Source organism: Neofelis nebulosa, chromosome 1 (assembly GCF_028018385.1).
Source record: "Neofelis nebulosa isolate mNeoNeb1 chromosome 1, mNeoNeb1.pri, whole genome shotgun sequence".
NCBI classification, from domain to species: Eukaryota; Metazoa; Chordata; class Mammalia; order Carnivora; family Felidae; genus Neofelis; species Neofelis nebulosa.
The window spans coordinates 132,120,137-132,148,051 of NC_080782.1; the positions used below are offsets into that span (position 1 = coordinate 132,120,137).

Here is a 27,915-nt window from a genome sequence, read left to right on the forward strand (position 1 = left end):
GGGGCAGAGGGAGAGAGAGAGAGAGAGAGAGAGAGAGAGAGAGAGAGAGAAAGAGAATCTCAAGCAGTCTCCATGCTCAGCGTGGAGACTGATTTCATGATGGTGACATCATGACTTGAGCCAGAATCCAAAGTGGGATGCTTCACTGAGCCACCCTGGTGCCCCATAATGAGAATTTTAAAAATTTACTTCCCTAGGATATTTGAAATATACAATATTATTAACTATAGTTAATGTATAACTATATAATATATATATCTATAATTTATACATATAATTTTTATATATTATATATAAATTATATATATAATTAATGTAATGTTGTACATTACATCCCTGTGATTAATTTTTTTTTACAACTATAAGTTGTACCTTTTGACTACCTTTGATTACCCATTTTGTCCACCCCTACTCCTTGACTCTGGCAACTACCAATCTGTTCTCTGTATCTATAAGTTCAGTCTTTTTGTTTTCAGAGTACACATGTAAGTGAGATCACACATTATTTGTCTTTCTCAGACTTATTTCACTTAGCATAATGTCCTCAGGGCCCATCCATGTTGTGGCAAATGGCAAGATTTTATTTTTTAATGGCTGAATAATTTCTCTCTATATAATATAAATACCTGCAGCACATTTTCTTTATCCATTCATACACTGACAGACACTTAGGTTACTGGAAATACACTGCAATGAACATGGGGCGCAAATATCTTTTCAAGCTAGTGTTTTCATTTTCTTTGGATAAATACCCAGAAATAGAATTGCTGGATTGTATGGTTGTTTTATTTCTAATTTATTGCGAAACTTCCATACTGTTTTTACAGAGTGGCTCCACCAATTTACATTCTACCAACAGTGTACAAGGATTCCCTTTTGTCCACATTCCCACCAAAACTTACTCTTGTCTTTTTGATAATATCCATTCTAAGAGATATGAAGTGGTATCTCATTGTGGCTTTGATTTGCATTTGACTGAACAGTGATGTTGAGCACCTTTTTGTGTACCTGTTGTCCATTTGTATGTCTTCTTTGGAAAAACATTCAGATACTCTGCCTGTTTTTTTAAATTGGGTTGTTTTTTTCTTGCTCTTGAGTTAAGTTCTTTAAATATTTTTGGATATTAGCCCCTCATGAGATATGCTTTATAAATATTTTCTCCAATTCTATAGGTTATCTTTTCATCTTGTTGATGGTTTCCTTTCTTGTGCAATATAATATAAATAAGTCTCCATGTGGATAAATGCTTTCATTTTTCTTATGTAAATACCTGGATTATACTGGGAGTATATGTTTAACTTCTTAGTAGTTTTTCAAAGTTGTTCAGCCATTTTGCATTCCCACCAGCAATGTATGGGGATTTCACTTCCTCTAGATCCTTGTCAGTCTGTGGTATGGTCACTCATTCTAATTTTAGCTACCAGAAAAGGTGTATAGCAGTATCTAATTGTGATTTTAATTTCTAATGACTAACGTTGAGCATCTTTTCATGTGTGTATTTTCCACTTTTATAACTTTTTTGATAACTTGATAATTTTTTCAAATATTTATGTTTCAAAAATTAGCCTGTTCCCTGATTTTAAGAGTTCTTTATATATTTGGGATACAAATTCTTTATCAGTTTATGATGTGTGAATATTTTTTCTCAGTCTGTGGGTTATCTTTTCATTCTCTTACAGTTACCTTTCACAGAGCCAAGTTTTTTAATTTTGATAAAGTCCAGTTTATTTTTTATGTATGGTGCATTTTGTGTTATATCTAAGAAATCTGTGTCTAATCCAAAGCCAAAAAAGATTTTCTCCTGTTACTTTATGAAGTTTTACAGTTTTAGGTTTTATATTTAAGTCTATGACAAATTTTGAATTAATTTTTATATATAGTGTGAGGTATGGATCAAAATTCCATTTTTTGCATATGGATATCTAATTTTACTCTTCTGTTATAGCTGATTTAGCTATTTATGGACCTTTATTATTCCTCATAAATTTCTGAGTAAATTTTATTAGTTCGTCAAAAAATCCTACAGCAATTTCAAATGTGATCACAATGAATTTAAAGATCAATTTGGGTAGAATCAACATGAGCATAACTTTCTCCAATTATTTCATTGAAATTCTCTTGCCTAAGGTATCAAAACCACCTTCATGCTTCTAAATCCTACTGGAATTTTTAAATTGCAATTACACTGCAATCATTCCCTCTACAATGAAACATTTTTTTCACTTGGCTTCCAGGACTCTACACCCGGGGTCAAAAACTTGTTCTGTATGGGAACAGATAGCAATTTTAGGTTTTATGGATGAAATTACTCAATGATGGCATTATAGTATGGAAGCAGCCATAGAAAGCACGTAAATGGACAAGTGTGGTAGTATTCCAATAAAATGTTACTTACAAAAAAAGGCAGTGGGTCAAATTTACTCTCTGTGAGCCACGGTCTGCCAACCTCTATTCTACCTTCTTTTTGTTTTCCTCCTACCTTACTGGAAATTTTTCTGTCTCTGGTGCTTGTTGTTCTTTATCTCCTTAACCCCAACACTGGAGTATCCCAGGACTCAACTTTCCTTTTCTATCTAAATTCAATTTCTTGGTGATTTCATCCAGTATTATGGTTTTAAGTACTTTATCTATATTAATGGTTCCCAAATATGTATTTCCAGCCCAATTTCCTGAAATACAGAGGTTACATTTAATGTCTTATTAGTATCTCCACTTGGATATCTAATAGGCATTTCAATCAATACATGTCTAAAACTAATTTCCTGATTTTTCACAAACCTAGTCTGTTTTTAACCATAGTAATTGATAGCAACAATGTATTTCTAGTTGCTCAGGCCAAAACTCTTGGAAATTATCTGACTCCTTGTTGTCTCACTTCACATAAGAACACCATGAGCTCTATGAAAATATACCCAGAATTGTGCCCCTTCTCACCACTATCAGTGCTGCCACTGTGGCCTAAGCCATTATCACCTCTTATCTAGATTTATTCAACAGACTTCTAATTCATATCCCTGCAATCAACCCTGCCCCATAGTCTATTCTCAGCACAAAAGCCAAAGTGAGCTCTTTAAGACTTAAAATCAGATATCACTTCTCTTCTCAAAATCATCTAATGGCTTTCATTTTGATAAGAGTGAAAACCATAGTCTTTGTAATAGCCCAAATAACCTGGCATCTACTCCCCAGCTCTTTCTATCATATCATTTCTATGACTGCATCTACTACTACTCTTTCCGTAAGTCACTTTCCTCCTGTCACTGGGCTTTCTTCCATGACAGTAGGCATGAGCCAGTGTTAGGAACCTTGCACTAGCAGTTTGCTGTAAGGGAAAACTCTCCCCTTACATATATGTATGTCTAGATCCCTCATACCCTTGTCTTTGCTCAACTATCACTTTCTTGGTGAGACCTTCCCTGATCACATTTAAAATTGCAACACCTTATTGTTCCCAGCTTCCCTATCTCCCTTTCCTGCCTTATCTTTCTCCACATTACTTATCACCTTCTAATTTACTTGTTAATTTTGCCTATCATCTGTCTCTCACCTCCATAACTAAGTTTCCTCAGGGCAGTGAATTAGCTATTAAAATATGGCAGTTTGAAAAAAAAATATGGCAGTTTGAGAAAGATTTACATGTAAAGTCACTATTTATAAAACTATGAGTGTAGGGGAACCCATGTGGATAGTAGCAGATAAGCTGTTGCAACCCCAGGCCTAAAAAGGAAAGGGAAGCTCTTATGCAAACTGGAAGGCAAGAACTGTACAGAACCCACCTTGAGAGAAGCTTTGAGGATAGTACAGCCTGAGGCAACTTCTCAGGGATACAGTCAGACAGATAAATAACTGCCCTCATTTTCCTCCCTCCTGATACCTGCCAGCATCCCCCATTAGCCGAACCAACCAAAAGTCAGAAAGTACAGAAGCCACTTGGAGCTGGTTTACACAGTCAGTCCTCACAGAGGAGGCTGAGACCAGGGTAAAGAAAGGAGGAGAGTGGCTCTAAAATAACAAATAGAAGACAAGGCAGGCATTTTTGTTACTTGGGTCCATGTTTGTATCATACAATAGGTTTATAGTAAATGAGTGTCTAGGTCTCTGTTCAAAAAAGAGGGAATGATCAATTATGCCAACTGCTACTGAGAGGATGAATAAAATAAGAATTAAAAACTGACCTTTGGACTTCTAAGTGGAGGTCACCAGTAACTGGGACAAGAAGGGTTTGATTGCAGTGGTAGAGATTAAGCCTTGAGTGGGGTCTGTATAAGATAGAATGGGGAGAGAAGTGCTGATAAGGACAGAAACCTCTTAGTAAAAACTGCGGAAAAATGTAGTGTTGAAGCTCGAGGGCAGAGGTGGGTTCAATAAAGTTTTTTTTAAACAAAGGAAATATTCCGGAATGTTGAATGCCATTGAGAACAATCCAGTGGGGGGGGGGGGGGGGGAGATTTGGGGGAGAAGAGGGATAATAGTAGAAACCAAGTCCGTAAATAGCTATGTCCTTAAATGATTCTAATATATTGTAACTTGAGATATGATCAAAGTTCTTTTACACGTAATCAGAAAAAGGATGGCTTATCCAATAAATGATCCTGAGGCAAAATTTTCCAATAAAAAAGGTAAAACTAAATCCCTCCCTCATATATAAATAAAAATAAATTCTAGATGGCATTAAGTCCCAAATATAGAAAGCAAAACCTTAATGTTCAGAGGAAAATGTTTTAGAACATCTTTATGCCTATGGAGTATAAAATATTATTTAAAAAGGTACAAAAGCAAAATTAATAAAAAATCTTTTAAAATGGATACACTAAAATAAACTCCCATAATACAGGTTGATGATAAACAGTGTTAAAAGACAAGTCACGTTATGGAAGAAAGCATTTACAGATAACAAACACAAGATTAGTACCCAGAACATATAAAAAGGATTAGTGAGAAATAGCCAGACAATCCAAAAGAAAAAGGAGGACAAAGGATATGAACACACATTCATAAAGGAAAACTGTAATGACCAGTAAGTACAAGATGATCTCACCAGTAATACAGAAATCCAAATTAAAACATGATACCATTTCATGGGGCACCTGGGTGGCTCAGTCGGTTGAGCGTCTGACTCTTCGTTTTGGCTCAGGTCATGATCTCCGGGTTTTGTGGTTTCAAGCTCTTCACCAGGCTCTGTGAGGCAGCATGGAGCCTGCTTTGGATTCTCCCTCCCTCACTGCCCTCCCCCACTCGTACTGTCTCTCTGAAAATAAATAAACTTAAAAAAAAATGATACCATTTCATATCCAAATATTTGACAAAAATGTGAAAAGTCCTATATAACACTAACAGTGAAGATATGGAAAAATGGGGCTTCTCATACAGTGTTGACTAGAATATAAAGTGGTACACCTACTTTAAAGAACAATTTAAGAGTTACCTGTGTGGCTCAGTCAGGTGAGCAACCAACTCTTTATTTTGGCTCAGGTCAGGATCCCAGGGATGTGGGATCGAGCCCTGCCACTGGGATCTATGCTAAGTGTGGAGCCTGCTTAAAATTCTCTCTCTTCCTCTGCCCCTCTTCCCTGCTTGTGTTCTCTAACATTAAAAAAAAAAAAAAGAAGAAAAACAATTTAAAAATTCTAGCAAGAATTGAATATGTACATACCCTATGACTCAACGGTTCTGTTTCCTTGTGTATATTCAGGTAAACTTTGGGTACAAAATCCACATGCTGGAATCTTTGGTAAATTTGTTTGCAATATCAAAAAACAAAACAATACCACTGTTCATCAAGAGACATGGATAAACTAGTTTATCCTTACAATGGAATAAGACATAAAAGTAAAAGACCTAGCTATTTATGCAACAAAATAGATCTCATATAAAAATTTTTTAAAAATAATCTCTAAAACCTCATGTATGATGAAAATAAGCTCGAGAACACATAAAGTATAACACCATTTATTTTCATTTTAAAACCACAAAACAACACTATATATTGTTTTGAACACATGCACATTTGGTAAAAGTATAAAAACAAGTATGGGAATGATATCCATGAACTGTAAAACAGTAATTATACCTGAAAAGAGACAGGCGAAAGAAAAGAGAGGTGGGACTTTAATTTTTTAAGATTTTTGTGTCTCACAAGGAAGGAGCTCTTTAAACAAATATGGCAAAATGTTAACATCTGTCAAATGTGGCAATTAGGCTCATGAGTGTCTCATACACTAGATGCTGATATCTGAACTATTTCATAATTAAGTTTTAAATAAATCACTAGGGGCGCCTGGGTGGCTCAGTCGGTTAAGCGTCCGACTTCAGCTCAGGTCACGATCTTGCGGTCCGTGAGTTCGAGTCCTGCATCAGGCTCTGGGCTGATGGCTCAGAGCCTGGAGCCTGTTTCCGATTCTGTGTCTCCCTCTCTCTCTCTGCCCCTCCCCAGTTCATGCTCTGTCTCTCTCTGTCCCAAAAATAAATAAACGCTAAAAAAAAAAAAATTAAAAAAAAAAAATAAATCACTAGCAGCTTAAATACTGTCCTTTAAAAATTATACATTGATACACTCACTGTAAAAAATATTTAAACATGCAAGAGTTATCCTAATAAAAATCCTCAATTTATCAGTCCTTTCATCAAATCTCATTTTCCTACCTACCTACACTTGGCTCTTGAACAATATGGGGGTTGGGGAGCTGAACTTTGTGCAGTCAAAAATCCACATATAACTTTTGATATGCCTCAAAACATAATAGCCTACTTGTTGGCCTTAACAGTAACAGTTGATTAACACATATTTTATACAAGCATTATATACTGTATTCTTTTAAAAAAAAAAGCTAGAAAAAATATTAAGAAAATCATAAAGACAAGAAAATACATTTATAGTATTGTACTCTATAAAAAAAAGTCTATGTATAAGTGGATCTGTGCAGTTCAAGCCCTTGTTGTTCAAAGGTCAACTGTAGTAACATTAAGCATGTATATTTCTATTCATTTGTATATACAGTAAAACCTTGGTTTACAAGTATAATTCGTTCCAGAAACATGCTTATAATCCAAAGCACTTGTATACCTAAGTGAATTTCAAGAACCATCGGCTCAGTTGTGATCATGTGACATTCGGCATCATGTACTACACATACTGCAGAACATTCCTCGTTTATCAAGTTAGTATTTATTAGAAATGTTTGCTCGTCTTGTGGAACACTCACAGAACAAGTTACTCGCAACCCAAGATTTTACTGTATATGCACAAACCTGTGCAAAGTAGTTCTTTTGTATGTAAATGGTTCATAGAGAACATATATTCTGTGACTTGTTTCTTTCAGTTGACAATATATATATTTTGCATCAATTTTTGAACTGTTGTGTAGTATCCCAGAACTCTATTTCCTTTAATTCTCTGCCCCAAGTTTGGAAATTTAGGCTATTATCAATTTTTTTAAATTATAAATAATGTTACAGAAATTTCTGTAAATATATCTGAGTGTTCATTTATTAGCACTGCTGTGTGCTATTGACATAAAGACTGAACAATATATTTATTTTAAATTTTGATGTCAATTTTCCTTTCAAAAAAGCCCTATCACTTACATCCTTTCCAGAAATATGAGATTGCCCATTTCCTCACACCCTATGACCTTTAAAAATATTGGGTATCTTGAGCTTCTTTAGCTTTTGCAAATTTGATGAACAAAATTGTTTCATTTTGTTTTAATTTACATTTCTCTGATCACTAGTGAGGCTTAATATTTCTTCTTCTGTGAACTTTTAATTTCTATCATTTGATCATTTTCCACTGAGTTATCTTTTACTGAGTCATAGGAACATTTACATCTTAACTATCTTTTTAATGTTTACTTTTGAGAGAGAGAGAGACAGACAGAGACAGACAGACAGACAGAATCTGAAGCACGCTCCAGGCTCTGAGCTGTCAGCACAGAGCCTGACATGGTGTCTGAACTCACAAACTGCCACATCATGACCTGAGCTGAAGTCTGAAGCTTAACTGACTGACCACCAAGGCGCCCCACATCTTAACTACTTTAATCATATGTTGGTAGCAAGTATCTTCTGTAAACTTTATTTATAGTAGCTTTCACAGAGTGTACAAGTTATATATTTTTATTTAGACAGACTTCCAATCTTTGGGGATTTTGATAGGTAACATTTAAAGAACTGTTCACTTCCATAATTTTCAATTGTCCCATCTAGGAACATAGTATATCTTTCATTTTTAAGTTACAGCTTTTTTTTAAAAAAGTCCATTTCCTTTTTTTTCTAAATTTATTTATTTTTGAGAAAGTGTGTATCTGCTCAAGGAGGACAGACAGAGACGGGATAGAGAATCCCTAACAGGTTCTGCGCTGCAGTGCAGAGCCCAATGCAAAGCTCAATCTCACAAACCATGAGATCATGACTCAAGCCAAAATCAAGAGTCAGCAGCTTAACTGACTGAGCCATCCAGGAACCTCTAAAAAGTCTATTTCTATTTTATAGTTTTGTTTACTAATATAAACAGGATCTTTTCTCTTATATATCTAAAACATGTATCTTGGAGAAAATCTCAAAGCCACTACTTTAATAAAATAAACCTATGAATTATTAACCTCTATTGCTCTTAATGGTAACTATTAAAAAAAAACCCTGTTGAGATATTTAAATTAATGTGAGTGAAGAATTGAACAAGGGAATTAAGATTAAAGAGAGAAAGCTAAGAACTGCTAAAACTGTTCAATAATACAGAAATAATTAAAATATGTTAAATTAACCTAGGTCAGGCAACTTTCCTTAAAATATATAATATACTTAATGAAACAGTAGTAAGTCAGGCAAATTACCAGTGATGGTATTATGACAACTTTCAGCATACTTTTATAAAGGCAAATTTCAAATAGCAAACAACTTTTATTTTTATGTAGGTATAATTTCCACATAAGTAACAAATATACATAGGAAATGAAAAACTAACATAGCAAATCTTTTGACATGTATAAACCATTTCACAGACTACTAACTACTCTCCTCAAAAGTATTAGAAGGCATTAAGGATAGTCAATGGCTTAATGTTAAGTATAATATGTCTAAGGAATTTAGAAAAATCTTTGATTTTCTAAATTATTTTATTATGTTTTAAAATTAAATTATGTTAAAACCTAACATTTCATATCCAGAATGGATATATCCATGTTTTTCCAACAAACAAAGCTTGCATCAAGAATCTTACAAAAATTTTACGGGTGCCTGGGTAGCTCAGTTGATTAAGCGTCTGCCTCTTGGTTTCAGCTCTGCTCATGATCTTACAGTTCATGGATTCGAGCCCTGTTGTCAGAGCAAAATCAATTTTGGATTCTCACTCGCCCTCTCTCTCTCTCTCTCTCTGCCCCTCCCCTGTTTGTGCTCTCTCTCAAAAATAAATATTAAAGAAAAAAAAGAATCTTGCAAAAATTTAAAACTCTGTATTGTTATTGGGAAAACTTATCAGGGAATTAGGAAAGAACACACTGTTCACTAAGAACAGAGAATGGTAAAGACACACAGATAAAAGAAAAACAAGAAGATTATTAAATACAATTTTATAATTCGTACCATTAGAGGGTACAATGACAAACTGTTCTGTGATATTCCCAATCTTGTCAGGGAGGGATGGGACATGTGGGAAAAAAAAGCCATTTAAGTTTATTGATTAAAATGGAAAGAATGGAGCCATGTATTACATTTTCATTATAAAGTCTAGCTATGTCTAAGTACAGCTATTTCTACTAAGGCTATATTATATAGTTTGATCAAGGGTCACTCCTTCCTAAAAAAATTCGGATTTATTCCACAGTGATCCTAGGTGATTTTGATATTTTATTCATCTATCTTCAGAAGACTTATGAAAAAAAATGTCTTTACAGGAACAGAGAGATACTCTATCTCTGAAAGGAAAGTGTATAATTATTTGTTAGAATAATTACAGAAATAATGTCAATGCTTTACAGGAAACAAAGGCCACTTTCTATAGACAGTTGGTATATGCTATGATTTTTTACTAATTTAAGGTTTGTGGGACTAATCATAAATTTAATCTAATAATTTTAATCTAACAGTTTCATTTCACATGGGAGGAAAACCCACCAACTTGTCAAAACACTGCACTCTTAGTTATGGTGAGACTAAAATACTCATCAAGGTCAAAGAGAAATGAGTATGACATGCCTCCCTAAGCGTTCATTTTACTTTATAAACTTTGATTTTATATGCAAATTACAGGTCTTCTTATCTAATGCTGTCTAGAAATATTTAACTATGTTCTGCAGTTTTCAGCAATGTTCTTTTAATGTGAAATTTAATTATGATGCAATACTTCATTCATTTTCAACAGGCCAGTTCTAAGAGGAATATTTCCATTTCCAAAACTTTTGCCAGAGTTATATATTTAAGATTAAAAACTACAAAGCTTGAGTTTATCCTAGAAAACTCATTTTTTCTGAGTTGGTGCATCACAATATGGCACATTTTCTACAAGGAGTTCTTTCCTAGGGACCAATTCTGAAAGAGAAACAAAAAGAGTAATTGACATCATGAAAATGAACATACATTCATTTCCCTCTAAACTTTTTTACAATAAAATATTGAATTTTAAGGTAGATCTTCCATAAATATTTGAGTTAATTTCTAGGGTGAAGTCCTTGATTTTAAATGGAAACCGTTAACAGAATTCTCATTTCAGATTATATTAAAACATATATGATCAACTGAACCTTTTATCATTTATTAAATATAACTAATTACGTGAACAGAATTAGACTAAAGCACATTATCACCTATCTGATGACAGATTACTGATAATTAAAATAATCAACAGGTAATTTGTTTAAATGCCTATTATATAAAAAGCAAGACTGTTTCTCTAATTTAAAGATCCTAAATTTTACAGAATAGTAGTTCTCACATGGGGGTGTTTTGGGTGGTCACACCAACTGAAGAATGCTGCCTGCATTTAGTGGGTAGGAGCCAGGGATGTATGGGACAATTTGGTGCAGTGAAGAACTATCCTGTTGAAAATGTCAACAGTTCCCTACTGAGAAACACAGTTAAACAACAACAACAAAAAATATGAGTCTTCAGTAACATATCTTGCTGAAGGTCAACTGAGATCCAAAATTTTGAGACCATTGATTTTCCCTTTTTTTCCCTGAAGAGGTTAATTCAGGTATCATGATAAAAAAAAATGCTCACATCACTTTCTATGAAATAACTTGGGTATACTCTGTCAGGTGCCTATTCTGTCAGGGGCCCCTGGGTGGCTCAGTAGGTTGAGTGTCCAACCCTTGATTTCAGCTCAGGTCATGATCCCAGGGTTATGGAATGGAGCCCTGCATCAGACTCCAAGCTGAGTGTGGAGGCTGCTTAAAACTTGTCTGTCTGTCTGTCTCTCTCTCTCTCTCCTCTCTCTCTCTCTCTCTCTCTCTCTCTCTCTCTCTCTCTCTCTCTCCCTCTCTCCCCTCTCTCTCTCTCTCCCCCTCCCTCTCTCTCTCTTTCACTCTCTCTCGGGGCACCTGGGTAACTCAGCTGGTTAAGCGTCTGACTTCAGCTCAGGTTATGATCTCGCAGTTTGTGAGTTCAAGCCTCGTGTTGGGCTCTGTGGTGTCAGCATGCAGCCTGGAGCCTGCTTCAGATTGTGTCTCCCTCTGTCTCCGCCTCTCCCCTGCTCATGCTCTCTTTCTCTCTCTCTCACAAAAACAAACATTAAAAAATTTTTTGAAAGAATTCTCTCTCTCCCCCTCTCCCCCACGTGGTCTCTGTCTTTGTCTCTCTCTCAAAAAAAATCATGGTCATGAAAGAAAGAAAGATTGAGGAATTGCTTCAGATTAAGGAAGACTAAAAAACATGGTGACTAAATGCTATTTGTGTGATCCTCAATGGATCCTAGACCAGAAGGAAAATTTTTTTCTTCTGCTATGGAAGACAAGTTAGGACAAATGAAAACATGCAAATGATACAGTTGTATCAATGTTAATATTGTGGTTTTGATAATTATACTGTGGTTTTATAAGAGAATCTCCTTGCAAGTTTAGCAAATATATATGAAAGTATTTTTAAGAAATACACTCTTTCTCCAAATATAATCTTAGCGGGCTATCATGATTTTAAAAATGATCATTTTGGGATAAAGAGGCATTATGTCTGCAATGTACTGTCAGAACATCCAGGAAAAAAAATGAGGGAGGAATAATAAAGCAAATGTGGTAAATGTTAGCATTTGTGAAATTTCAGTAAAGGAAGTATCCATACCCTTCAACTTCTCTTGCATCTTTTCTGTAAATTTGAATTACTAAAAAAAAAATTTCTAAAAGGTGTCACTAAAATAAATTTAATTCAAAAGGAAAATATAACTGATCTAACTAAAAATAATGTTCTTATGAGCCAGGTCGTAAATGTGGCTTACTGAAATGAAAACCAGTTAAATAAATATTTTATATCTCATCTGCTTTTACCAAATCTTGGGAGATATCACCAGAGAGCAAATTATAGATTAGGTTTTAACTTAGTAACAATGGCAATAAATTGTTTCACTTATCAAACATATATGTGCCTATTTTATGCTGAACATTACATCATGAAATGAAGATGCAGAGATGAATATATAATAGTCTTTTCAGGACAGCATGGTAACAATAGTTAATAATACTGTATTTGAAAGCTACTAAGAGTACATCTTAAAAGTCCTTATCTCAAGAAAAACAATTTGTAACTATGTAGAGGACAGACATTAACTAGACTTATTGTGGTGGTCATTTTGCCATATGTACAAATATGGAATCATGTTGTAGAAATGAAACTAATAATGTTATATGTCAATTATACTTCAATTAAAAAAAAAAAGCCTATTCAGCTTCAAAGAGTCTACAGTCTGGTTGAAAAGACATTAACCAAAAGTACAACAAACAGTAATTTAAAAAAGTAAGAGATTTAATTTTCTCACATATCAAGAAATATGAATTAAGGCAGTCCTGGGCTACTACGGGTCTTTACTACCACTAAGAAGCCAGGCTCTTTTTACATTCCTGTTGTGCTATCCTTCATGCGTGGTTTTTGTCTTTACTGCTGCTGTGACATCACATCCGCTCTCCAGGCAAGGAGAAGGGAAAAGGGCAAAAGGTGAGAGCTAGGTTGGTTTATGACTTTTTAACAGGAAAACAATAGCTTTCTTGCAAGCAGCATCCAGTACACAACTGCTTATGTTGGCCAGAAAGGTGTCCTGTCGCCTGAGAAATAACCTTTTTTCTTTTTTTTTTTTTTTTGTCTTGGCACACTGCACCCTGAACAAAAGTTTTCAGCTAGTAAGAAGGAATGGATAGTGAATACAAGTGGTCCACCCTCCTGTCTACACAACATGAATATATACCCTTTGGTGCATACACAGAATATATCCATTTACAACCCCCAAAGTCTTATCCACCAGGTTTAAATCAAGTATTTCTGGCTGATGTACTAGTCTTTCCCTTAGGTCTACCCAGGGCTCACATGGTAGTATAGACACAGCAATGAAAAACTGGAATAGGAAACACAGCAGTCACTGTACCACAGCAAATCCTAAATCCTGCTGGACAGGAAGAGCAAGGACTTCTTGCTTTTGCCAAGCGATATATTCCCTAGTTAGCCAATCTGGCAGCACCTATCCTGTTTTGTGGGAGACTAAAAGACCTTCTCCTGTCCTCTCTTCTTCAAGGCTCCTGGTTCTGTATGCTAGGGGCATCCTTGTCCAGAGGTGGGATACTGGGGAAGATCCTCTTCGTTGAGACTGTGAAGCTTTCACAATCCACTTGCTATTGATATGTGTTCAAGGGTCCAGGGATGGCCTTAAGAGTTGAAGTGAGCTAGCCAGACTTGGGGTTTCTTGGCAATATAATTCATTTAAAAACTTTATAAGCTCCAAATTTATTTTTTTTTCTAGTCATTTCCATGTATAGGTAGTCATAGGTTTTTAAGCATGAAGATTTTCATTCTTTGGTAATGGCCTCTACATTCTGCCCATTCCCCAATCCTTAGATTAATGCATATTTCTTAAAGTAACGAAAAACTATAGGCTCCAGTGAGTAAATGCACTGTATATCTGATCTTTGCCTGACAAATGAGAATGGCTTGAGGCAAGGATCTTATTTCATGTCAGAACTCAAAAGCCCCGGCTTGTATTGGCTATAGTGTTAGTAGGTAAGAGCAATTCTCATCTTCAACACTGCAAGACTCTAAATCTAAAGTATAGGATTCTCCATCAGGACACAGACAGAAAAGTGCCCTTAGCAAAACAGCACTTCCTTCCATCTTTGCTTCGTAGCAACTAGCTTAATCTGCATTCATTCTCTTTTTCAATATTCTGCTGAAAGCAGGAAGATATAACCAGAACACCATGACATTCTGGTTATTTCTCTTATTCCTATAGCTTCAGCTGGTACTTAGTGTGTTTCAAGAAACACTACGAGGCACTTACCTCATGTTTCATCACTACATAACAAAGGCCACCAGCCTAAAGACTGTAAAGGTGAGATCCATAACAGTCATATCCACCTGTGTCTGTGCCTTCCATTCAACTAATCGCACAGCACCTCACTTTTGGTAACAACTTCTGTTGTTCTTAGTTAAAAGTAACAGAAGCTGACTCTGGCTGATTAAGCAGAAAAGGCATTATTAAAAAGGTTTTTGGTCTAACTCATGCAATTATTGTAAGGGCTTAAGAATCAGGCATGCTTAAGGCTAAGCTTCCAGGAACAATGTACAAATCCATACCACAAAACTGGCTTGATGATGAAAACTGCTGCTGCCTGTTGGCCCCTACAAGAAACTGCCATCACTTCTATCACCATGGAACAAAAGATGCTACATTTCAGATGCTGCTGGAAACTAAATTTTACTACATCTGCTTCTGCCACCACACCAGTGCCACTTCTGAATCAGTAAATTGACTCTGCCATTACTGCCAGCAAAACAGATTGTATGCCAACCATCTTTTCTCAAGTTCATTTCTGAGTATGAGTGAATGTACTGCACCTATGTCAAATTCCATGCCTGAACTTTATTTTTTTAACATCTATTTATTTTTAAGAGAGACAGAGCACGAGTGGGGAAGGGCAGAGAGGGAGACACAGAATCCGAAGCAGCTCTAAGCTGTCAGCATATAGCCTGAGGCTCAAACCCACAAGCTATGAGATCATGACCTGAGCTAAAGTCAGATGCTTAACCAACTGAGCCACCCAGGTGCCCTTCCATGACTGAACTTCAAAGAAAACCAAGGAACTGAATTTTCCAGATTCTTATAAAAAAATTTTTTTTAATGATTATTTTTCAGAGACAGAGAGAGACAGAATATGAGTAGGAGAGGAGCAGAGAAAGAGGGAGATACAGAATTTGAAGCAGGCTCCAGCCTCCAAGCTGTTACCATAAAGCCCAACGTAGGGCCCAAACCCACGGACCATGAAATCATGACCTGAGCCAAAGTCGGCCACTTAAATGACTGAGCCATCCAGGAGCCCCTGAATTTTCTAGATTCTATAATGGAAATTTAGAACTCACTGAGATGGAAATTTCTGAAACAAAATGAGCAATTCAGAAAGTGGTAAATAACCAGAAAACCTGTCAAATATTCATTACTCCATCCCTTAACCCAATTCACCTTATTAGGTAATCTTTGGAATCAAAAGGTGCCCTACAATAGAATTTTTCTAAAGTAACTGCTAGCACTTTCATTAGGACAAATATATAAGAGGCAGATTTACATGCTGTATACTATTTTTCATTGTAATGTTTCTTTACTGATTATAAAATCTTTGACTTTGTTCTCTATGTTAGATATCAATGTGCCATAACAACATTAAGTTTATTGAAGTTGTCAGATCTTGAAAAAGAACTACATCGAGATCATGATTTATTTCCTGTACTTTAGAGGCCCCTAAAAACCTTATTATGGTCATATGAAATTTATCAGTTAAAGAGTAATTTCTTTTTTTTAATGTTTTATTTATTTTTGAGAGGGAGAGAGCACAAGTGGGGAAGGGCAGAAAGAGAGAGGGACAGAGGATCCAAAGTGAGCTATGCACTGAAAGCAGCAAGCCTAATGTGGGGCTCGAACTCATTAACCATGAGATCATGACCTGAGCCAAAGTGAGACACTGACTGTGTCACACAGGTGCTCCCAAAAAAGTAATTTTTTTTTTTAAATCACTTTATTTTATTTATTTTTTGAGAGAGAGAGGGTGCAAGTGAGGGAGGGGCAGAGAGAGAGAGAGAGAGAGACAATCCCACAATGGGCAGAGAGAGAGAGAGAGAGAGAGAGAAAGGGAGAGAGAGAGAGAGAGAGAGAGAGAGGGAAGTGGAGCTCACCCAAAGTAGGGCAGAACCTCACTTTAAGCGGAGCTCAAGCTCACCTGTTGCAGGACTTGAACTCATGAACTGTGAGATCAAGACCCGGGCAGAAGTCAGATGCTTAACTGACTGAGCCTCCCAGATATCCCCAAAACAATAATTTCTTAAAATAAAATCCTTTAACTTATTTATGGCCCAAATAAAAATTTAGGTCAAGATTAAAAATAAATAAATAAGTAAATGAAACAAAAGAGGAAGTAATACTTTCAAACTCATTTTATGAAGGCAGCATTACTTTGATACCAAAACTAGACAAGGATGCTACAAGAAAAGAAAATCAGAGGTCAATATCTTTGATGAAAACAGATGCAAAATCCTCAACGAAATATTAGCAAATCAAATTCAACAACACATGAAAAGAATCATGTATCAAGTGGATCAAGTAGAATTTGACAATCAAGTGGAATTTATACCAGGGATGCAAAGATGGTTCAACATCTGCAAAATACTGTGATACACCACATTAACAAAATGAAGAATAAAAAAGAATCATAGAATCAATGCAAAAGATGCAGAAAAAGGATTCAACAAAATTCAACATGCAGTCATGATTAAAAACTCTCAGCAAAACTGCTGTAGTAGAAACACACCCCAACATAATAAAAGTCACATAGGACAAGCCCATAACATCATAGTCAATGATAAAAAACAGAAAGCTCTTCCTCTAAGATCATGAACAAGACAAAGTTGCCTATTCCCACTGCGTCTGTTCAACACAGTACTTTTTAGCCAAGTAGCAAAATTTTAATTCATTTCTATATACCAGTACAAACACTGATAAAATTTGTGGAGATATTTGCTTAAAATAACTTTAAAGTAGATTAAATAATCCAATTTGTTATATCTTGGACATAGGCACAAAGTAGGAAAAAGAGACCCATATATCTCTTAATAGAAAGAATGATGAGGCCATTCTTAAGGTAATATAGCACTATATGCTAATTACCATGAAAGGCTCAAAAATTTCAATCTTGTGGGAAAATTAAATTATAAAGAAAACCAAAAAATCAAAAGAAATTTAAACCAGTATTCTCACATCTAAAACCAGGCATTTGAAATATATCCAATTTAAATGTTTGAAATAACTTAATTTTTATTCATATAAATAAATATTATTTTATTCAAATAATAACATTTGAAGGGACTAACTGTATAAAATGTTGGCTATACTACACAAAAGCTCTAAAGATCATTATTAAGATTAAAGGTAATGATTAAAATTTGCAATTTAGAGTAATGCAAATTTTATGTTTTGCATTTTTTTTTACTATGTTTATTGCCCTTATGAATACAACTCAGATCTAATAATTTCTGATAAATCCTCATGAACTTAAAAATAACTTTAAAGCTTTATAGGGCTTAAACTACTAAATACCAAGACTTACTATGAGACTGTAATAATCAAGACATTAAAGCATATGATGGATCGATAGAAAAACTAATTGCAGAGATTATGAAGTTCGGAAACAATTGAAAGCATATATAGTCATTTTATTTTATAACAAAAGTAACCCTGCAGTACAGTGGGAAAAAGTGGTCTTCTCTATAAATGCTCGATCAATTGGACATTCTCATGTAAAAACATTGTGACAAACACCAAATGATTTCACTTCTATGTAAACCAAACCAAACCAAACCAAAAATACACAGCAATGAACAAAAAAAGCATAAAGAGACCTATAAATACAGAGAACAAACCGGTGGTTGCCAGAAAGGAGAGTAGTGGGGAAATGGGCAACAAGGGGTGAAAGGGAATGGGAGGTACAGGCTTCTAGTTATGGAGTAAGTCACAAGGATAAAAGGTAAATAATAGGGAATATAGTCAATGGTAGTGTAATAGTGTGTTGTGATGAATGGTTGCTACATTGCGGTTAGCATAGCATGGACAGAGTTATCAAATCACTATGTTGTAAACCGGAAACTAACATTGTGTCAACTATACTTCAACTAAAAAAAAATCTTGACCCCCTAGCTCATACCATATACAAAACCCAACTCCAGGTGATATAAACAACCAAATGGAAAAGATCAAACATTAAAGCTTTTGGAAGAAAGCATAGGAATGTCTCTTCATGACCTTGCTTGAGACACACAAAGATTTTTTAAACAGGACAGAAAAGTATCAACCATAAATGAAAAAATAGACAAACTGGATTACATTAAAATTACGAACTTCTCATCAAAAGGCAACATTACCAAAACCAAAGGCAAGCCATTAAGTAAAAGATTCTTGTAATACATAGATCTAAGAATGTATATTCAGAATATACAAAGAATTCCTTCAAATCAGTAATAAAAAGGCAGCTAACCCCTTGGAAAAAGGGGAAAAAGGGGAAAAAGACTTGACCAGTCACTTCATAAAAGAATATCCAAATGGCCACTTAACAACTGAAAGGGTGCTAGTACTTTATTAGTCACCAAAGAAATGCAAATTAAAATCACAATGCAAATACCATAACACAATCACCAGAAAGGGCGCTTAAAGAGGTGCAGATTACCAAGTGTTGGTGAGGATATGAAGCACCCTGAGGTCCCAGACACTGCTGCTGGAAGTGTAAATTAGCCTAACTAATTTGGAAAACTGGTTAGGAGTATCATACATTCATTTTTTCGATACAGTACAGTACTATAAATGTATTTTCCTTATAATATAATGTTTTCTTTTCTCAAGCTTACTTTACTGTAAGACCATAGTATATGATACTATAACATATGTGTTTATGTTATCGGTAAGGCTTCTTATTAACAGCAGGCTATTAGTAGTTAAGGTTTTGGGTAGTCAAAAGTTACACATGAATTTTCTAATGTAGTCAGCACCCCTACCCCTGCACTGCTCAAGGGTCAACTATGTATATGTGTGTGTGTGAGTGTGGTGTTGGTGTGTGTGTGTGTGCGTGTGTATACCCACACACACATAAATTTTTCATATATTTATAAATTTTGAACTAAAAGGCACATCCAATTATGTTCAAGGAATCAATAGTCATTACACATTAAGAATTAGAAACAACACAAATGAACAACAGCATGGATAAACTGTGATATGTTCCAACAGTATTCATAGAAATGTTATACACAACAAAACAGATTAATGTCACAAATGCAATGTTGAAAAAAGCCAGACAAAATAGTAATCCTTTACGAATCCATTTATATAAAGTTCAAACATTTTATTTTACTAAATTAAAAATCTATAGTATTAATAGTAAGGATAGTGGTTAGCTTATTAGAAGCGGGTATCTGGAAGGGACATGAGGAGTTAGGGGAATACTGGTAATATTATGAAATAGCTTACTTTGTATGGTGATTACATGGTTATTTTACTCTGTGAAAATTCCCTGGCTGTATATTTATAATTGAGCACTTTTCTGATTGTATGTTATACTTTGAGATTACTTAAGAAAAAAAAAGAAAGAAAGAAAGAAAAAGAAACCTTGGGACACCTGGGTGGCTCAGTCAATTTAGGATCTGACTCTTGATTTTGGCTCAGGTCATGATCCCAGGGCCAAGGGAGCAAGACCTGTGTTTGGCTCCACACTGAGTGTGGAGCTTGCTTAAGATACTCTCTCTCTTCCCTGTTCTGCCCCTGTCCCTTTTTTTTTTTAATTAAAGAAAAAGAAAACATTTTCAAAAATTTGAATGTCATCTTTTGTTGTTGTTGTTGTTGTCGTCCTCAAAGATAGTTTAGGGAATGAGAACAAAATATAATGTGAAATGAAAATTCTGCTGAAGCCCTATGAGGTATCTGGAGGTATAATGGAGGATCCTCAACTGTATTTCCATTTTCTATAAAACCAACTCTTCTAAATTAAAATAACTCTAACCAAAGAATAAAAGATAAACAGTCTAAGTAGGTGATAACTGATAATACAATTGTTAAGAACATCAAATAAATATGATGAAAAAATAGTCATACTGTTTTTGTAACTATAGTTCAATAATATAACCAGTAGTTAAAAAAGAAAAAGAAAAAAAAATCTGGTAAAATAAAGTTTCATAATCTGGCATTTTAAACAGTAGCCTTACAAATACATACAGGATAGGAGCACCTGGGTGGCTCAGTTTGTAAGCTTCCAACTTCGGCTCAGGTCATGATCTCATGGTTTATGAATCGAGCCCTATGTCAGGCTCTGACATGGGCTGACAGCTTGGAGCCTGGAGCCTGGAGCCTGGAGCCTGGAGCCTGCTTTGGATTCTGTCTCTCCCTCTCTTTCTGCCCCTACCTCACTCACACTCTGTCTCTCTTTCTCTCTCTCTCTCTCTCAAAATAATAATAATAATAATAAACATGTAAAAAAATAAAAAAAAATAAAAAAAAATAAAATTTATAAAAAACAAACAAATGTATACAGGATATACCACATTGTCTGGCAAAATCAAGTTGCTTTATTATTAAGCATTAAAAGCACTGCAACTGCTCAATAGTTTAAACACATAGAAGTCAGAAAACATTTTTAATTTTACTTACTCAGTGTATTGTGGTCTGTATGAATACCTTGTACAACAGATGTTCTGAGTAACAATTCAACGTCGGAACCTATTTTTATTAGCTGTTAAGAAAACCAAACATAATAAATCCTCTGGGTGTTTTTTTTTTCCAATGGTCCATATAGAATGCAATGATTTTGAAAACTGTAGGTATACTGTTTAGTTGTTTTTAGGTAATACTGCCTTTAACTTTTTAAAACTATTCCAAGCGTAGAGAATATAGACATGTGTGTACTTTGAACTTTTATCCAACCATTCCAAATTTTGTTCCAAAATAGATTATTTTTTCTTGAATGTGTATTTTATATGTTAAAAATGCTGTTTTGGGGGGCGCCTCGGTGGCTCAGTTGGTTGAGCCCTTGGCTCTTCATTTCGGCTCACGTCATGATCACATGGTCATGAGACTGAGCCACATCAGGCTCCACTAACAGTGTGGAGCCTGCTTAAGATTCTCTCATCCCCTCTGCCGCTCTCCCCTGCTTTCTCTCTAAAATAAAATTAAAATAAAATCTTTTGGGGGGCGCCTGGGTGGCGCAGTCGGTTAAGCGTCCGACTTCAGCTCAGGTCATGATCTCGCGGTCCATGAGTTCGAGCACCGTGTCGGGCTCTGGGCTGATGGCTCAGAGCTTGGAGCCTGCTTCTGATTCTGTGTCTCCTTCTCTCTCTGCCCCTCCCCCCTTCATCCTCTGTCTCTGTCTCAAAAATAAATAAAAACGTTAAAAAATTTTTTTTATTTTTATTTATTTATTTAAAAAAAATTTTTTTTTCTCAACGTTTTTTATTTATTTTTGGGACAGAGCGAGACAGAGCATGAACGGGGGAGGGGCAGAGAGAGAGGGAGACACAGAATCGGAAACAGGCTCCAGGCTCCAAGCCATCAGCCCAGAGCCTGACGTGGGGCTCGAACTCACGGACCGCGAGATCGTGACCTGGCTGAAGTCGGACGCTTAACCAACTGTGCCACCCAGGCGCCCCCCAAAATTTTTTTTTAATAAAAAAAATAATAATTTTTTTTTTTAAAAAGCTGTTTTCGGGGTGCCTGGGTGGCTTAATCTGTTAAGCATCCAACTTTTGATTTCAGCTCAGGTCATGATCTCACAGTTCATGGGATTGAGCCTGGCATTAAGCTCTGCTCTGCAGAGCCTGTGTGGGATTCTCTCTCACCCTCTCTTGCTCTCAAATAAACTTAAATAAAAGAGTAAATGCTGTGTTCTTCAGGAGACGGCTGAGTCTTTCTTTTATAGAGTTGGATGTACTATAAACAACAGAAATTATACTGAATTAGAAGTCAGAATACTTGGATTCCAAATCTGGCTCTATCATTAAGTATTAGGCCTTGAGTTAATGACCTACTCTGAGTTTCAGAATTTATCATATGCAAAATGAAGAAATGGACTAGAACAATGATTTGTAAAGTCGTGGACCCTTAAGGTACCTTGAAAGTCTTTCAGATACCATGAAGTCAAAATGATTTTCATGACACTAGAGCTTTCTGCATTGTTTGAGTTATAGCAAAAGTAGAATTTTCTCCATGGACTACCATTTTGACCTGAATGAACCACAGACAGACAAACTATGATTATTCAGACCTGGGTATTTGGAAAACATTTTCTTGAAAATGAGTAAATGGACTCTATTTTATTTGCTGACAATGACAAAATTCAAATTTTCAAGAACAAATTAGAATTCTAGGGAAATTGTATCTGCCACCATGAGCTTGATAGTTTCCCAATACTTAGAAATTTTACTTATGAGATGGATATTAACATTAATAAATATAATTTTAAAACATTACATATTGAACTATGTCAACATTTGGAAGGTATGCATTACTTAGTGAACCTGTATTTTCCAAGTCAATGGTGCACGATGTTACAAAATCATGCATGGGTAAAAGATCCATTCCAAGAGAAAGACATATTAAATATATTGGTCGACTAAATCAAGACTTGAGGCCACGCTGGAGAAGAATATCCTAGGAAGAAGCAAAAGCATAAATGCCGTAAGACAGGAAAGTTCTTGGTGAATTCCAGTGCTCTCAAAGAACACACTGAGACTGGAAGAGCAGGAGAGAGAGATTGAGCTGAAGTGGGGAGTTAACAGGAGTCAGATGATACAGTCTTACAGGCCATGGTAAGGACTTTAGTTTTTACTTTGGGATGAGAAGCTATGAGGGTTTTTGAGTACAAGAGTGATGAGATACACCTTTATATATTTTAAAAGGCTCAATCTGGGGCACCTGAGTAGTTCAGTTGGTTAAGTATCCGACCCTGTCCCAGCTCAGGTCTTGATCTCAGGGTCGTGAATTCCAGCCCCATGTTGGGCTCTACACTGGGTGTGAAGTCTACTTAATAAAAAAATAAAATAAAATAAAAATAAATAAAAATAAAACAATCTTCTTTTAAAAGTGTTGAGGAATAGGCTCTAGGGAGTTAGGGTGAAAGCAGGGATACCTACTAGGAGGCTTTTGTAATAATCCAGTGAGAGATGATGGTGGCTTGAACTAGGAGGTAATGATGGGGAGAAAGAGAAGTGGTAGAATTCTGGATGTATTTTGAAGGTTAAGCCAACAAAACTGTCTGACAGGTTGGATATAAGTGTGAAAGAAAGCAATCAAGAAAGAGGTTGACCAAGGTTTTTGGTCTGAGCATTAAAAGGAGGGAGTTGCCATTAACGGATACGGAGAAGGGTGTGTTAGAGCAAACACTCACCTCTCAACAAACCTGAGAAGGGACCTGGCAAGAGAAAGGAAAAATATGGGTGTTCTCATCTATTGGAGGTGCATAAACTGAGTTGAATCATAGGTCTAATGCTGGAAACAAAGTTAGATGAGGAACAGGGATACGGGGAAATCAGAGAGGATGAGCAAGAGGTGGTCCGTACAATCCAGGGGCCAAAAAAAAAAAAAGCATCTATTTATCTGCCTACTTCTCTCCACCCATTGGTCTAACAGGTAACAGAGTTCCACAGTGCAACTAACCTTTAAAGAAATTTACAAACTGTTGAGGTGTAGTATCAAAGAATATTCAATTTATTTTAAACGTTACTCTGTACTCTGACACTTTTCCAACTACATATCTGTGTAAGGCTGAATTTTCTTCATTTATTTTTTATGTTTATTCATTTTTGAGAGAGAGAGAGCATGCACACAGGGGAGGGGCAGAGAGAGAGGGAGACAGAGGATCTGAAGCAGGCTCTGTGCTGACAGCAAAGAGTCCGATGTGAGGCTTAAACTCACAAACTGTGAGATCATGAGGTGAGTTGAAGTCCGACGCTTAACTGACTGAGCCACCCAGGTACCCCTTCATATACTTCAACCTAAAAAACACTGCACTGGACTGAATGAGGAAGCAGATATGAGAATTTAGCTGACTGCTATTAAGTCAGACTTTAAAGAGATTTGCAAAATATAAAACAATATTCTCACTAAATTTTTTGAAAATATGGTTATTTTCCATAAACAGTATATCTGTTAATGTGTAATGAGCTTATTTTTAGACAATAAATATATATTTCAAAAATTTCTCAGTTTTAATTTCTACTATGGTAAATAGTGAAAGAGACACCACATGAACAGCACTTTGGGGTCCTCAACTTTTAAGAAAGTAAAAGGGTCTTGAGATCAAAGAGTTGAGAACTGCTGGTGTAAAAGATGCATAAAATTCCTTTTGGCATCAAGATTTCATTAATGCTCTAATACACAACAACGTGATAATCTAAGAACCACTAAATATTTAACAGATGCAGAATTACAAAACATACAAAATATATATTTGTATACAACAAATATCTAATTTCTATACTGCTTAATGCTAAATTAGTGCTTCACAAGTAAAATAAATTTAGAAGACTGTAGTTCATCTCCCAGTTGACATAAACAGACTTCAATTTAAAATTTTTTTACCATGATTTCAAAATTAAAAAACAATTACCACATTCTTAGTAATCAGTCTACTGAATAGCAAATGGTACAAACTTTTGTATACATCCATTACCCTCTATTCAAGTCATCACTTATGATGTCATCTTAACTTCTGCCATGAAAAAAATTACAAAGTCCCTGTTTGCCCTATCAAATGGCTAAGTGAAATCTTTCCCTTTATATTACAGGGATAGAAATACTCAAGCTACCTCATTTTGTCTCATTAATTTGATCATTATAGATATTTACTATTCTAAAAATAGTATTTTTCTCTACTGAAGATAAATGCATTTTAAGTAAAAAAAAAAAAAAAAAAAAGTTAGCAGGTAGATTTTATTAAACCAAACCAATTCTTGGAATTATAACTGCCCTGCAAATAATTTTCCATTTTTTTGTTTTCTTCCTAAGGGTTCTTTCCCTACATTTATACAAAATGAGATAAAGAAATACTTGGGAAGTTAAAAACAGAGACAATATGTATGTATATGCAATATGAGTTTAAACAATAAACAAATCATTGTGCATTTTTTAAAATGAATATGTACTGGGAGTATTAGGAAGTTCATAGATTAGTGTCAGCAGACGGACTGTCTTCAACTAGAACAAGTGACTAAAAGGCAAAACAAGAAGAGTTCACAAACTGGCTGATTAACTTTCACTGCCAAGACAGGAATTAAAAAAAAAAAGCCTCTAGTTGAGCTATATGAATAGAGAAGTTCTATCCGCCGTTTTAATATTTATTCTCCTTACTTTCAGTCACTTGCCTTAGGTGAAGATAGAATTTCTGTGGGTTTCTGGATTGGTTCAGCTGCTCTTGCTCTGACCATAGCTATATCCATGTTCTTTTCAGCCAGAAACTTGCTGTCTTAGGGGTGTAGGTAGATGAGCCTGAAGAGGTGAGCCATACCAAACAAGTGAACTATAGATATAGTTGTGATGCCTTTAACTATCAAGTAATAATTTTTATTTCATATAACCCCTCTATTTTCATCATTTTCTCTAGTGGCTAAGAAAACATATAAGGGCTTTGTCATAAATGAAAGACTCAATTACTGTACCTCTTCTATTTTCTTGGGAGAAGTTTCACTTTTATTACTTTTGAATTCTTCATTTATCTTTATTCTGGCTGCTAGAGAAAGAAAAATATATATACAATTATTTCTTTTCTAATTTATAATTCCTGCCCCAAGAATTTATAGGTTATTCATTATGAATGACTACTTCTCTAGTAGTCGAGATAGTTTTGCCTCATGTAAAACAAATGATAAAAAAAAAAAAGATATTTATTAAACAAGTGTCTTGGAGAGCTTCTGACAGGCTGGCAAATTTCTAATTAAACTGAATACATTCTTAATGCTCTAATATTTTTGTTTTCTGCTTTTTACTTCCAGTTTCATTTGTGTACCTCCAGCTACTAGACTCTAATAAATCCCATTTAATGCTTTTTTCCATAAATCTAAAAATTACAATTAAAATGCTTTAAAATGGCAAAACTCAATATATAAAGCATGTTAAACCATACACACACACACACACACAGACAAAGACATAGGAACAAAATATATATATAATTGTCTTGGCTAACATGTAAAGTGAGTGATAAACCTTTTGTTCATGTACACCACTGACACTTGGCATCATTATAGCAAAATTTAGTCTAATCTAACAACTGCCTTATTGATGCTGTGAACATTTAATAGAGCAACCCATGTAAAGTGCTTAGTAATTATGTAAGGTTAACTGTTCTTATGTCACTTGAAAACACTTAAAGTAACAAAAATATGCTGCTGATGGAGAATAGCCAGAAAAGCTGCTTGATATATTTCGATACGTAAGATGGTGAAGATTTGGGCTTTGCACCCAAACTGCTTAGGCTAAATTCCAATTGTACCTCTCACTAAACACGATGTGGGAGAAATTCTTTCACATTTTGTCAATTTTGTCATCTGAAGAAAACAGAAATTATAATAGTAACTCACAGGGATGTAGGATTAAATGAATTTGGTGAAGTATATACAAAATGAAGTATACACTTTAATATTCAAGAAATTATTTTTGGTGAATTACAAAAACTTGAATTCCTGGGGAACAGTGAGGACACTATCTAAGTGCCCTCTCAAAGAGTTTTAGAAATATATTAAGATAGATACTGAACATGACCAACATAGAAACTAAGCTTTAGAGCTCTGATTTCCAGATAAGAAGCCACTTAAAACAGTGAAATACTAAATTATAATCGTTTGGGATAGGTTGTCTTTCAGCACTACTATCACTTTGAGCATGAAACAAGGCATTAACTATATGGTAGTATCTGGTCCAAGAGTGTGAAAATGGGATTATATAATAGAGGAGTAAGTTTAATGGCTTGAACATAAAGCAAGCAAAAGATCATACTGAAATTCTGATTTTTTGTAAGAACTTGATCTTTAAAAATTTTTTAAGAAGATACGCCTCAAAGAAGTGTAAACTAATCTTTACAAAACATAACAACATTAGGGGAGAGATAGTGAAGATCACTCTCTAAGATGGGTCTTGACCATACCAGTTTTCTTGGATATATTAGTAGCCATGTGAAGAATGCACTTACTCCAAAGGAGCAAAAAGTAAACCTACCTTCTAATGCTCTGGTATCATTTTTAAAAACCTGTTGTCTGGTCCTGTGTAATGTTTTAAAGAGCTGTAAAACCTGTAAAAGAAAAAAAAATTAGAATTCAGATCTCAAAAGAAAAAAAAATTCACATTTTATATAATTACAAGGATTCAACAGTATTTCTTTCCTGTTTGTTACTTAGACTATTTTTCTTTTTTAAAAATGTTTTTATTTATTTTTGAGACAGAGGGAGAGAGCAGGAGCAGGGGAAGGGCAGAGAGAGAGGGAGACAGACTCTGAAGCAGGCTCCAGGCTCTGAGCTGTCAGCACAGAGCCCAACATGGGGCTCGAACTCACAGACTACAAGATCATGACCTGAGCTGAAGTCAGACGCTTAACCGACTGAGCCACCCAGGCGCCCCTATATTTCAAAGTAGCTGGTGAAAATGAGGGTTTGCCAAAATAACTTTCCCTTCATTATTTATCTTTAAATAAAAAAAAAATAGCTTTATTTAAAAAA

General features: G+C 35.2%; 2 protein-coding genes across 3 annotated transcripts in view; both read right to left on the reverse strand.

Annotated features, from left to right (window-relative positions):
- The window catches only part of CDC42SE2 (CDC42 small effector 2), a 190,927-nt gene extending 169,977 nt beyond the window's left edge, over positions 1 to 20,950 (reverse strand). Inside the window, exon 1 of one of the 2 annotated variants that reach the window (XM_058717539.1) lies at positions 20,864 to 20,950. The gene's annotated coding sequence lies outside the window, so the exon portion shown is untranslated. The remainder of the gene's footprint in view (positions 1 to 20,863) is intronic. The other variant, XM_058717798.1, reaches the window with a different exon arrangement.
- The window catches only part of LYRM7 (LYR motif containing 7), a 33,901-nt gene continuing 11,919 nt past the window's right edge, over positions 5,934 to 27,915 (reverse strand). The window contains exons 2-5 of the mRNA XM_058717318.1: positions 27,419 to 27,491; positions 25,864 to 25,934; positions 20,864 to 20,945; positions 5,934 to 10,524 (exon numbers count right to left, since the gene is read on the reverse strand). Coding sequence (XP_058573301.1) covers positions 10,454 to 10,524; positions 20,864 to 20,945; positions 25,864 to 25,934; positions 27,419 to 27,491 — 297 coding nt within the window. The 3' untranslated portion in view covers positions 5,934 to 10,453. The remainder of the gene's footprint in view (positions 10,525 to 20,863; positions 20,946 to 25,863; positions 25,935 to 27,418; positions 27,492 to 27,915) is intronic.